The sequence below is a fragment of the Nerophis lumbriciformis genome, linkage group LG26 (assembly GCF_033978685.3).
Source record: "Nerophis lumbriciformis linkage group LG26, RoL_Nlum_v2.1, whole genome shotgun sequence".
Lineage (NCBI taxonomy): Eukaryota > Metazoa > Chordata > Actinopteri > Syngnathiformes > Syngnathidae > Nerophis > Nerophis lumbriciformis.
Window position 1 is genome coordinate 25,188,336 of NC_084573.2, and position 14,165 is coordinate 25,202,500.

At 40.4% G+C, this 14,165-nt stretch overlaps 1 protein-coding gene across 4 annotated transcripts in view; it reads right to left on the bottom strand.

Moving 5' to 3' along the window:
• lama2 (laminin, alpha 2) overlaps positions 1-14,165 on the bottom strand; it is a 498,600-nt gene that overhangs the window by 187,480 nt on the left and 296,955 nt on the right. For all 4 annotated transcript variants that reach the window (XM_061987117.2, XM_061987118.2, XM_061987116.2 and 1 more), the window contains exons 24-25: positions 4,691-4,827; positions 4,447-4,578 (exon numbers count right to left, since the gene is read on the bottom strand). In XM_061987117.2, coding sequence (XP_061843101.2) covers positions 4,447-4,578; positions 4,691-4,827 — 269 coding nt within the window. The remainder of the gene's footprint in view (positions 1-4,446; positions 4,579-4,690; positions 4,828-14,165) is intronic.

Below are 14,165 nucleotides of genomic sequence, written 5' to 3' on the forward strand. Positions count from 1 at the left end.
ACATGGCGGAACTATCTTTTAGAAGTTACCGCGGTAGTAAACAGTAGGAAAGCAACAATGCTCGGTAAAATCCTGCACGCAACAATCCACCTTTATTGACCGTGATCATGTGTGTGTCTGTGAAAGTGTGTATGTTTGTGTGCGTCTGCGTGTGTTTTTGTTAAAGTTTTGTGTCCGTGTTTGTGAGCGGCCATCTTGTTCAACCGCGCAAAAATCAGGCTCGTCACAACATTATTAATGTTCAACCAGCGTTGTGCCTCTTCCCACTTACACAGCTGGAAGTCCAGCCCAGAAAAATAAAATAAAGAAATCAGCCCCCGCGGCCACGATAGGGACAAACGGTAAAAAATGGATGGATGGATGGACTAACACAGTAGCTTTGGTGACAGGCTTTAGTTTCACTATCTGCTCCAGCGCACCAGTAATTCCGCCCTGAATGCGGACTTGCAGCCAGTCACAGAAGTCTTTATTAGTGACGACTGGGAGAATCAACACACCCACTAATTTTATCAGAAAAAGGCATTTTTATATCAAAAACATTTTAAATCAGACTTTTTGTTTGTGTCAACTCCTCTGATCCATCCATCCATCCATCCATCTTCTTCCGCTTATCCGAGGTCGGGTCGCGGGGGCAGCAGCCTAAGCAGGGAAGCCCGGACTTCCCTCTCCCCAGCCACTTTGTCCAGCTCTTCCCGAGGCGTTCCCAGGCCAGCCGGCAGAGATTGTCTTCCCAACGTGTCCTGGGTCTTCTGATATAACTACCGTATTTTCCGAACTATAAGGCGCACCGGATTATAAGACGCACCACCATTGAATGGCCTATTTTAAAACTTTGTTCATATATAAAGCGCACCGCATTATAAGGCGCATAGAATAGACGCTACAGTAGAGGCTGGGGTTACGTTATGCATCCCGAAGTTGCGAGACCTGTTGTGGCTCAATATTGGTCCATATATAAGGCGCACCGGATTATAAGGCGCACTGTCAGCTTTTGAGAAAATTGGAGGTTTTTAGGTGCGCCTTATAGTGCGGAAAATACGGTACTAAAAACTCTGCAGACACTTTTTGTTCAAATCATTTTTGAGTTTGTGGATAAAAAAAAAATGTTGTTCCTGAAATAATCATTAAACTTGTTTTGTGTTGGTACACATTATTTTTACAGTAACTCAAATTGAAACTGTACTCTTATTAAACAAAAGATACAGTATTTTAGTTTAAAAAAAACTCCACAATCTGGGTCATCGCTTGGCGTTTGCCAAAGCACTGGTGAAAAGCATTGATATATACAAGTAATTAAAGAATACAAATAATTTACCATTTGAAAGTGTTGTTTAGGAAATGTTAACTTGAAGTAAAAGTCTTGTAGCATTTACAACACCAATTATACTACTCTCTATTTTATGCTGCTGCTGTCACATATACGGTATATATTGTATTATTGTACATGTGTTGTATATATTGTATATTGTATATATTGTATATATGTTATAGACATAATATAATATATCTGTATATATATTATTCTGTACACATATTTATATATTCGTATATATGTTAGATTTTTTATCGCTATATTAGTCTATTTATACCTGCATTGTCCTTTCCATCCTTACACTTTCCATCATTGTAACTGAGCTACTGTGTTGAACAATTTCCCTTGTGGATCATTAAAGTTTGTCTAAGTCTAAGTCTATACTTTGTTTACTGTAGAATGCTTGTGATGACAAGCAAAAAAACAAAAGAACAGAGGAAAAAAAGTTGTCTTTACTCCTACAAAACGTACCGAAAAAAAGCAAAACGGTGGTCTTAAAACCGAGGTACGGACCGAAGCGGGGGTTACCTGTACTGTTGCACCTCTAGTAAACACAATTACATATACAGTATGAACACAGTGACAGTTGTCAGCTGTTAGCATATAGTACCTCCATCAAACATGGTGGAAATGTCTTTTACAAGATACTGCAGTATTAAGCAGTAGGGTTGCAATGGTACTCGCTAGAATCCTGCACGGGACGATCCGACTTTAATTTTTTTTTAAATAATCGGGATATTAATCGAGATCCGATGATATGAAAAAATTAATCGTGATCATTTTTTTTTGCTGTATCGCCCAGTCCTAGCAGCTAAATTATGAGCCTTAGTAACCTGTTTTGAAATGTTTCTATCATTAATAATATACCCAATAATATACTGTGATACAGTATATCGCTATCACAGGAGGATGCAAAATATATTGCGATAACGATTTTAGGCCATATCGCCCCTCCCTATAAACACACACAGGTAATCTTTCTATATTTTCTATATTTATTTATTTATTTATATATATTTATTTATTTTATATATATATTTATATATTATTTATATATATTTATTTATTTATATATGCACCTTATTGCTTTTTTATCCTGCATTATCTGTCAGGCTTGTCCCTGACAGTTTGACTGTGTTTTAGTTTTTTCTCTGAGTTTGTCTTAGTTTTCTGTCCAGCACTTTTATTTTGTCTTTATTTCCTACTTGTCTCCCTGAGTGCTGTGTCCCCTCAGCTGTAGCTGATTGGCACCTGGCCACACCTGGTGTCAATCAGCCAGCTGCTATTTATACCTGCCCTACCCTCCAGTCACTGCTGGATCATTGTCATCACTACCTGATTGTCATTGCCGATGTCATTGTAGTGTCTACCTGTCCTTGTCGCTGTCGTCATAGCGGTAAGCTGTTCCTTATAGCTATTTACGGTTGGTTTCTCCTAGCTTCTTGTTTTCCTGTTAGCCAGATCCTGTTAGCCGTTTGCTATTTCCAGTTTTTCTGTTTTCTGGTTCCTGTTTCCATTTTGCCTGTTCCTAGTTTGTGTTTTTACTTTATTTCGAACATTAAATCATGTTTTCCCGTATAATGCCTTCCGCCTTCTCTGCATCTTGGGGTTCGCGTCCTACAAACTCTGACATTATCATGATCTTATGTAACGAAATTTCGTTCTTATCTGTGCTGTAAAGTTCAAATTTGAATGACAATAAAAAAGAAGTCTAAGTCTATAGTGGAGTGGGGGCCACATTTCCATAAAGCTAAGAGCCCTTCAAGGCCTACTGAAATGATTTTTTTTAATTTAAACGGGGATAGCAGATCCATTCTATGTGTCATACTTGATCATTTCGCGATATTGACATATTTTTGCTGAAATGATTTAGTATAGAACGACAATAAAGTTCGCAACTTTTGGTCGCTGATAAAAAAAAAGCCTTGCCTGTACCAGAAGTAGCGTGACGTCACAAGTTGAAAGTCTCCTCACATTTCCCCATTGTTTACACCAGCAGTGAGAGCGATTGGGACCGAGAAAGCGACGATTACCCCATTAACTTGAGCCAGGATGAAAGATTCGTGGATGAGGAACGTGAGAGTGAAGGATTAGAGTGCAGTGCAGGACGCATCTTTTTTCGCTCTGACCGTAACTTAGGTAAAGGGCTCATTGGATTCCACACTCTCTCCTTTTCTTATTGTGGATCACGGATTTGTATTTTAAACCACCTCGGATACTATATCCTCTTGAAAATGAGAGTCGAGAACACGAAATGGACATTCACAGTGACTTTTATCTCCACGACAATACATCGGTGAAGCACTTTAGCTACGGAGCTAACGTGATAGCATCGTGCTTAACTGCAGATAGAAACAAAAGAAATAAACCCCTGACTGGAAGGATAGACAGAAAATTAACAATACTATTAAACCATGGACCTGTAACTACACGGTTAATGCTTTCCAGCCTAGCGAAGCTTAACAATGCTGTTGCTAACGACGCCATTGAATCTAACTTAGCTACGGACCTCGACAGAGCTATGATAAAAACATTAGCTCTCCACCTACGCCAACCCTCATCTGCTCATCAACACCGAAGCTCACCTGCGTTCCAGCGATCGACGGAGCGACGAAGGACTTCACCCGATCATCGATGCGGTCGACGGCTAGCGTCGGATAGCGCGTCTGCTATCCAAGTCAAAGTCCTCCTGGTTGTGTTGCTGTAGCCAGACGCTAATACACCGATCGCATCTACAGCTTTCTTCTTTGCAGTCTCCATTGTTCATTAAACAAATTGCAAAAGATTCACCAACACAGATGTCCAGAATACTGTGGAATTTTGCGATGAAAACTGAGCTTTTTGTATTGAATACAATGGCGTCCCAATACTTCCGTTTCAACCATCGACGTCACGCGCATACGCCATCATACCTAGACGTTTTCAACCGGTAGTTTCGCAGGAAATTTAAAATTGCACTTTATAAGTTAACCCGGCCGTATTGGCATGTGTTGCAATGTTAAGATTTCATCATTGATATATAAACTATCAGACTGCGTGGTCGGTAGTAGTGGGTTTCAGGAGGCCTTTAACTATTAGTGCTATTTTCAGAATAAGCACATTATTGGTGCAGGTTAATGGTAGATGTAGTTTACCTGAGGAAAGTCTCTGAAGCCCAGCTTACACTCGTTACATTTCTCTCCTCGGAAGGAGTCCCGGCAGAGACAGCAGCCTGTGTTGATGTTGCACTGCTGGCTCACTGAGCCCACCACGCTGCAGCCACACTCCTGCACGCAACACAATCAGAACGTAAAGACGGTCAACAACTCTGAGTGAAGGTTTAGTGGTGGTGGCGTGGAGGGGGGGTCATTAAAAGTGATCCAATTTGCGGGGACTTACCTTGCATCCAGTCATGATGTCGTGGCCCCAGTGGTTGGGAGCGCAGCGGTCGCACCTCTCGCCCACCGTGTTTGGAGGACAGATGCACTGTCCTGTGTTGGCGTCACAGTTATTCCCCACATGGCTGCAGAGACACGCTGGGACACAGCAGACAAGACAAATTAGAGACTAATACCCACTAACGACTTCCTGTTTTTGCAGTAATGTGTATTTTTCATAAGTAAAAGTACAGTAGAACCTTGGTTTACGACTGGTTTTTCAAATTGGTTCGCACATTGTAAAGTTTGTATAAGAAACAATATAAATATGAATAATGGGCTCCAGCCTCCACAAAAGTCCATATTTTAGTTCAGGTTTGAACGCAATATAAAGTGCTACACAGTATTGTTTATTAAACAAACATAAGGATAGACTGTGTCTTTAATAACAAGCCAAAACAACAACAACAAGCTAAACTGTACTCTGTATGCGCTGCTCTGCCACCCCACACACACACACACACACACACACACACACACACACACACACACACACACACACACACACACACACACACACACACACAAGTCCCTTTGGCGTCCTTAAAAAGATCAGAAATCACAAAAATCCATAACTTTATCAACCATATTGCTACAAGAGTGGTTCTTAACCTTGTTGGAGGTACCGAACCCCACCAGTTTCATATGCTCATTCAGCGAAACCTTCTTTAGTGAAAAATAAAATGTTTTTTTTTTTCAAATTCAAGAAAAAGTTATATGTTTTTTTACTGGTGCACAAAATGAACCGTGCATGAACATCACCTTGTTCAAAGAACAAAACCAACACAGTGCATGAACTCACAACAAATTACACACCTTACACACATTACCATGAATTGATTAACGTGGACACCGACTTAAACAAGTTGAAAAACTTATTCGGGTGTTACCATTTAGTGGTCAATTGTACGGAATATGTACTGTACTGTGTAAACTGTACTGTTTCATATATTGTATTCTCTTCCTTTGCAATCTGCTAGTAAAAGTTTCAATCGATCAATCAAACAACCTGCAAATCAGATGGAAAATTAGAGGGAACATTGTTTGGGGGTATCCATAATATGCTGATAGGGAGAAGTTTTTTTTTACACAATTAGTTGGATGTGTCTGTACCTCCGTGGCGGAGGCTCCGCCGAACCCCTGATGCCGACTCACCGAACCCCTAGGGTTCGATCGAACCCAGGTTAAGAACCACTGTGCTACAATAATAACCACTTCAAAAAGTAAAATCCACTTACCGTATTTTTCAGACTGTAAGGCGCACTTAAAATGTTTTTATTTTCACAAAAGTCAACAGTGCGCCTTATAACCCGGTGCGCCTAATGTACGCATTAATTCTGGTTGTGCTTACCGACCTTGAATCAATTTTATTCGGTACATGGTTGAATGATAAGTGTGACCAGTGGATGGCAGTCACATAAGAGATGTGTGGACTGTAGGCTGACAATATAAGACACTGGCAAGTACATGTAAGCAAGCAACACTAAAACTTTGATCAAATCAAATCAAACTATCTATAAAGCGCTTTTCATACATAAAAGGAATGCAACGCAAAGTGCTCTACAGACTTAAAAACAATACCCCGATGACTCAGATCCCCCATTATTGCGCACACACACGCTCACAAAATATATAATATATGAACAAAAGAATGCATGGCTGAGTGCAGAAGAGACATGTGAGTAAACACTATCACAGGAGCCATCTGCACCAGGAGGTCATCAGACCATGGCCACCAGGAAGCTGACACAAAGCGCCCCCACAGCACGGCCGATAACCCCTGATGCAGATGGCTCCCTTTGAGGAACGCTGGAAAGTAAAAATAAAAAAAATCTGTAAATTTGTAAGAACAATGAGTAGGAATAAAGGATAAAATACAAGTAAAAATATGAAGATAAAACAATTAAATTAAATTAAAATATATAATAAATATAACTAAATCAAATTTAGAAAAGTCATTCTATTTTCAATGAGAATATATAACATTACACCGGGCGCTCAAAAATCTGTCAAAATGTTTTAGTATTACGTTGGTAAGCTACAAAGCCACACCGCTTGATGGAACAATGAGCATTATGTCTACAGTAGTCAGACGTACTGTGCTTCAACAAACGGGTGTTATTATGGTGTGTGTGTATAATTACCCCAAAATGGCACCTATTAGGAGACATGATCTGGGGTTTTGTTTCGCAATATTATGCAAAACCAACTTTTCTTACCTATTGGTTCCCCCTGATGTAAATTTGGGCTCTGCATAAGTCCCGGAAATTTGCGGGCATCCATCACTGTAGTCCGTGCTCTAGTCAACAAGCTCCTTCTTTGTCTCTATCTTCTTGTTGTGGGGCATTCATCCTCTGCTGTTGCCATTTCTAATACAAAATAGCGTACTGTTCTAACCAGTGTTGGGTTAGTTACTGAAAACCAGTAACTAGTTACAGTTACTAGTTACTTTATTTCAAAAGTAACTCAGTTACTAACTCAGTTACTTAAACCAAAAAGTAATGCGTTACTGTGAAAAGTAACTATTTAGTTACTTATATTTTTTTTTTTTTAATTTTAAGGCCCCATTTAATGCCCTTTTAGCCTTCATTTTAGTACTGTTATTGCACTGGAGAATAATACAATCTGTTGATCAACTTGACATGCATTTGCATCACTGAACTCTGCTAAGCAATGTGCTCTACATACAACACACAAAGACAAAGATATGTTTTAAAGGGCCAATTTGTTTCAGACCAGAACAAATTGACAAAACTATTTTAAATAGCTGCAACTTAACATACATAAGTAACAAACAGCATAATAACAACATAGCTGTAAAACAAGAAAGGCACACACTACATACATAAAGCCTAACCAGGCGTTTTCTCAAGGAATTCTGAAATAAAATCATGTCTGAAGCCCAGAACACTCTACACATTTCCCCACTTAGTTTAGAGAAAAGGAAATATTAGCCTGGCCCACTAGTATCCCTCTTTAGGTTTGTGAACTTTATAGTCTAAACATTTAGAGTGATGTGATAATCAAACACTCTAAAAGTTTAAAATGAAAGAGTATATAAGAGAATTGACAGAGTGTGTGTACCTTCAGTGTGCAGTGCCTCATTAAAATCCAGCCGCTGTTGGAGGTGAAGTGTGTGTCTCTTTACTAGCTTCGTCGAAGCATGTTGTTTTTGTCGCTGTTTCAGCATATTTGAAACTTACATTCAACTAAAATGTTCTTTTCTTTGTGGTCGATAAAAGAAACATACTGAAAATATCTCCATTTTAAGAAACTCGGCTTCGGGGTTCGCCATGACGTCTTGATAGTAGACACAGACACGCCCCCTCCCACACACACACACTCACACACACACACACACACGTACAGCGCGCCTCTTTTTTGTCGCCTCTTCAGCAGCGCTGCAACACTCAGATCTTCTCAGTTTCTAGCCGATACTACATAAAAAATAACGCAAAATAACGCAGTAACGCATCATGTAGTAACGGTAACGGAGTTACTGAATATAAAAAATAACGCGTTAGATTACTAGTTACCGCCGATAGTAACGGCGTTACAGTAACGCGTTACTTTGTAACGCGTTAGTCCCAACACTGGTTCTAACTTATATCTGTCAGTAGTCTCGCTATGGAAGCGCTAAAAACTACCGGTACAACAAAGATGACGGGGTATAAATAAGACGGCGCATTCTGAAAGAGATGGTCAGAAAGCAACTTGAAGATGGTCTGTAAAACAATCTATGCAACATTCTGACCAAAGTACCACCATTACATGTTATGTAGACCAAAAGGAAGTGTTTGACACGTATCCATCCATCCATCCATTTTCTACCGCTTGTCCCTTTCGGGGTCGCGGGGGGTTGCTGGAGCCTATCTCAGGTGCATTCGGGCGGAAGGCGGTGTACACCCTGAACAAGTCGCCACCTCATCGCAGGGCCAACACAGATAGACAGAAAACGTTCACACTCACATTCACACACTAGGACCAATTTAGTGTTGCCAATCAACCTATCCCCAGGTGCATGTTTTTGGAGGTGGGAGGAAGCTGGAGTACCCGGAGGGAACCCACGCAGTCACAGGGAGAACATGCAAACTCCGCACAGAAAGATCCCGAGCCCAAGATTGAACTCAGGACCTTTGTATTGTGAGGCAGACGCACTAACCCTTCTTCCACCGTGCTGCCCTGTTTGACACGTAGAAAAAAAAAAAATCATAATATCACCCCTATAATGCGCTTTTTGTACGAAAATAGACCTGAATAGACAGGTAATCGACAGTGCACCTTATGGTCTGAAAAATACAGTATATTAACATTGGCAAAGGAGGAGCTGACGAGTAAGAAGCAGACAAAGGGGGAGACGGGTGGAGGGTATGTGTGTGTGCTCTTGGAAGAGGGGCCGCTGAGCATTTTCTCTGCTTTGGTACAAGTCTGCTTTGGCATCTTTCTCCAGAAAAGTCTGGTCTCATCACAATTAAAACTTGTTAAATTCTTCCCTAATTGTGAGTCCCATTAATGTACTCCTCGCAAACAGTCTTTTTTTCTTTTCTTTGTTATTTCAACAATGGTCTGTTGTCTTTTAGGGACTGCTATTGATTTAGCAAAATGGACAAAACTTGTTGAAAGTCCAAAAAAGGCACACATGCTGAAGCGCTGAGAAGTGACTTGTAGTGTACTGTACAGCAAGTGACCGGGAGGGCTCCGCCTATCCAAAAATGCTGCGCCCTGCTTTTTGCCTGCAGGCGACGCAAAATGACTGAAAGAAGCGTTTCCATACAGAGACACGGTTCACACACTGAGGCACATTTGGCTCGATCTAAAAATGTGTAAACACAGGGTTTCGTAAATGGAGGTTCCATTGTAGTGATACAGATTTGGGAAACACTGTTGCCCTTATGGAACTACAAAGTTCTTCTTTACTTTGTACACTTTAATTTAAATCCTGACCTGTCTCCAGTAAATTAGCAGCAACATTAAACACTGAAAGCCTATTAAGGCCGAGCCAGCGCAAATAAATCCCAAGCTTATCATTAGTTATGACAGTGTGACTAAGCAGGCGGTGTTTGTTCCTGCCTGTTCTTGGCTATCATTTGTGGTTGGCATCCCTGACATGTTGCATAAGGAGATATGAGGGGAGAGCTATTCATATTCGTATTCATATAGTCGTCACTCGTAATCCACATTTCAGACAGCACAAATAAAGTTGGGGCACCTGCTGCCTGCAGTGCCAACTACTTTGGGTGGATGATTCAAACATCTCAAATATAAACATAATAAAAGGATAGAAATAGGCGTTGGGTGGTATGAACATGGCCCTGGACAGTGCCAGCAGAACTCTAAGACAAGTTTAACCTTTAAGTAGGCGTGAGGCAAAATGATCCCCATTTCCTGCATTGTTAGCCGCCACACACTAACAGTTTTTTACTAATTTGACGCACGGTAAAGAGAATGGCGTGTGCTCATGTCTTACATACAGGAGGAAAGGGCCCCTTTCACATGACACATGAAACGTGACAAATTTGGGGCATGCACTATCCACTCAAGACGCCAGATGGCAGGAGAGTGCTGAATATTTTAAAATGGGTTTTGTGGCAATTCCAACTTTGACCGCGGCGTCAGTTGCCATGTAGAATGGCGCTTTCCATTATTTTCAGCATTAACCCCACCTCTTCCTCTCACGCAAGATCCACCAAAGCAATGGGACCACATGAATCCTTTCCCTACTGTGAGGTTTGTGGATGATGGGCAAACTAAAATAAAAATAAAAAAAAGAGCAGTTTTCTTTTAGCAGTCAAGGATCTGGTGCTACAATTTCTTATGTTCATACTATACTTCACTGTAAAATAATATTCTTTAAAGAATCTTATTGTCAGTTTTTCCATACATGCAGGACACAATGAGAATTAATCATTTTTTTGTGTTTTTACATAATATTTTCATAGTGACCGTATGTGACAGAATACTTTAGTAATTAATTATGTAATGTTATGAACCAAAAAGACTTTCTGCTACAAGGTTGTAATGATATATCATTTAATTTGATTATTGCATCAATTCCGTATCGTACTTTTTGGCAGAATAGCTATCATCACACCGATACGATTCCGACCAGGGTTGTATGGGATACCGGTACTAATAAAGTACCGCAGTACTAAAAAATAAAAAAAGATACCGTACTCCCTTTAAAAATACAGGCGCTTTCTTTTTTCATGGACATGATGGCATGTTGTGGTGACATTGCAGGTAATATGACTCAAGGCGCATGTGAATCAACACACACAGAGAGCACTTACAAGCGGGAACAGTGTGGAGACGGAAGAGGGAAAATGGGCGTAATTTGGATTCAAAACTAACGATAAAGGTGAAGCTATAAACACGGAGGTGCCGTTCTGCAAACGGCGGTTTAAAACATAGCTAGCCAGCAGCTAATGCCCCTCCGCAGTGTTTTAGCTACATCTAAATAAAAAATGCTCACCTCCATGGCGACAAAAAAAAACGATGTTTCTTACAAGTATCATCCCTGCAAGACGAAGAATAGATAAACATGTTTCACTACACAGTGTAGGAGGATACAATAGCTAATTGCTAACAGCAAGCTAGCGCTCTGAATGTAAACAAATGAGTGGATCTTGTACTTGGTAACACAGCTGTATATACTGTAGTTGATTACATCAATATTTTTGAGTATCACAAAATCTTTTGTAATTTTTATTTTGTTTATAAACTCAGGAAATATGTCCCTGGACACTTGAGAACTTTAACTATGACCGATGTATGACCCTGTAACTACTTGGTATCGGATCCATACCCAAATTTGTAGTATTACCCAAAACTAATGTAAAGTATCAAACAACGAAAGAAAAGTATATATTACATTTTAACAGAAGTGTAGATAGAACATGTTACAACAAATAAGATACAACAAATATTAACAGTAAATGAACAAGTAAATTAATAATCTATTTTAAACTGATTGTCCTTTATAATTTTGACAAAATAATAGAATGGGAAATGACACAATATGTTACTGCATACGTCAGCAGCAATATTAGGAGCCTTTGTTTGCTTACTTACTACTAAAAGACAAGTTGTCGAGAATGTTCGCTATCTTATTTAATGTCAAAATTGTTCTTTGAGTGCAGTAAAAAACATATGTTTAATGTATCATAACATTTTCTGTCAAAATAAAGGCAATAATGAGATTTTTTCTGGACCCCTTTATTCGAAAAAGTATCAAAATGCATTTTACCAAAATATTCGTATCGGGACAAAATGTGTTTCAACCCCTGCCTTTAAGCCACAGGGTGTCTAACTCAAGGCCCAGGGGCCAAATCTGTCCCACCACTTGATTTAAAGTGGCCCGCCACATCTTTTTATGTATTATGCCGCATTTACTTTTGTGGCCCGATACTTCATTTTATAGAAAATGCCACAATAATTAATGTTGCCCGCCACATCTTTTTGAGTAGTCCACCACTTCTTTTTATGTGGCCTGCCGTGTAATTTTTACGTGGCCCGCTAAGTAATTTTGTGTGAAATACTGCGATAATTTGTGTTGCCCGCCACAATTTTTTATGAGTTCCTGCCGCATTATCTTATGTGGCCCGCCACATATTTGCATCTTTTTATGTAGCCCGCCACATCATTTAACGTGGCCTGACTTGTCATTTCACGTGGGCCGCGGCATATTTCTGTGTTATGCCGCTTTAATATGCGTGGCCCGCTATGTAATTTTATGTGAAATGCTGCGATAATTTGTGTTGCCTGCCACGTCATATAATGTGGTCATGCAGCCTTATTTTATGTGGCCCGCCGCATCTTTTTATGTAGTCCACCACCTAATTTTCTGTGGCCCACCGCATAATTTTATATGTTATGCCACTTTAATTTATGTGGCCCGTTATGTCATTTTATGTGAAATGCTGCAGTATTTTATGTGGCCTGCCACGTTATTTAATGTGATCATGCTGCATTATCTTATGTGGCCCGCCGCATCTTATGTAGTCCACCCCATCTTTTTATATGGCCTGCTACGTCATTTTGTGTGAAATGCTGCGATAATTTGTGTTGCTCGCCACATCTTTTTATGAGTTCCTGCCGCATTATCTTATGTCATACTTGCCAACCTTGAGACCTCTGATTTCGGGAGGTGGGGTGTGGGGGGCGTGGTTGGGGGCGTGGTTAAGAAGGGAGGAGTATATTTACAGCTAGAATTCACCAAGTCAAGTATTTCATATATATATATACATATATATATATACATATATATATATAAATAAAAGAAATACTTCAGTGTTCATTTATTTACACATACTCATCTACTCATTGTTGAGTTAAGGGTTGAATTGTCCATCCTTGTTCTATTCTCTGTCACTATTTTTCTAACCATGCTGAACACCCTCTCTGATGATGTATTGCTGTGTGGCATGCACAAAAGTGCTTTCATCAAATGCACTAGAGTCTGGAATCTTCCATCTCTCCCTCGCATGGCCCAAAAACGGTCAATCTTTGCTTCCTGAGGAAGATCTTCACTGCAAAGCACTTGGTAGTCCACTACTTCTTCCCCATAGGCTATCCGGGTCCAATCGCAGCTGCGGCTTGGAACTTACAAGCGTATTTCTTCATCTTACTCGTCGTCGGCGGCGCCATGGCTGTATCTCTATCTGCTTCGTCTCCTTGTTGTGTGCGCAGTTGTGCACTGCACTCTCTAAAAGCCCTATATGTTATTGTCACCCATGCATGTACAGTAGATGGAAGTATTGACCTGTTTAAGAGTGTCACAACATTGCTGTTTATGGCAGACAAACTGCTTTATGGTAGACGAAAACGTGACTGCTGTTGTTGTGTGTTGTTACCGCGCTGGGAGGACGTGAATGAAACTGCCTAACAATAAACCCACATAAGAAACCAAGAACTCTCCCTCGATCATTCTACAGTTATAACGTGATTGGGCAGGCACGCTGTTTATATTGTGGGAAAGCGGACTCAGGTCCGCATGGAGCTGGAGGGGGCGTGGCCTCCAGCTCCGCCTGAATTTCGGGAGAAAATTTGTCCCGGGAGGTTTTCGGGAGAGGCGCTGAATTTCGGGAGTCTCCCGGAAAATCCGGGAGGGTTGGCAAGTATGTCTTATGTGGCCGCCAAATCTTTGCATCCTTTTATGTAGCCCGCCGCATAATTCTATGTGATATGCTGCCTTAATTTATGTGGCCCGCTACGTAATTTTATGTGAAATGCTGAGATAATTTGTGTTGCCTGCCACATCATTTAATGTGGCCCGCCGCATCTTTTTATGTAGTGCGCCATCTAATTCTGTGGCCCACCGCATAATTTTATGTGTTATGCCGTTTTAATTTATGTGGCCCTTTGTCATTTTATGTGAAATGCTGCAGTATTTTATGTGGCCTGCCACATCATTTAATGTGATTATGCCGCATTATCTT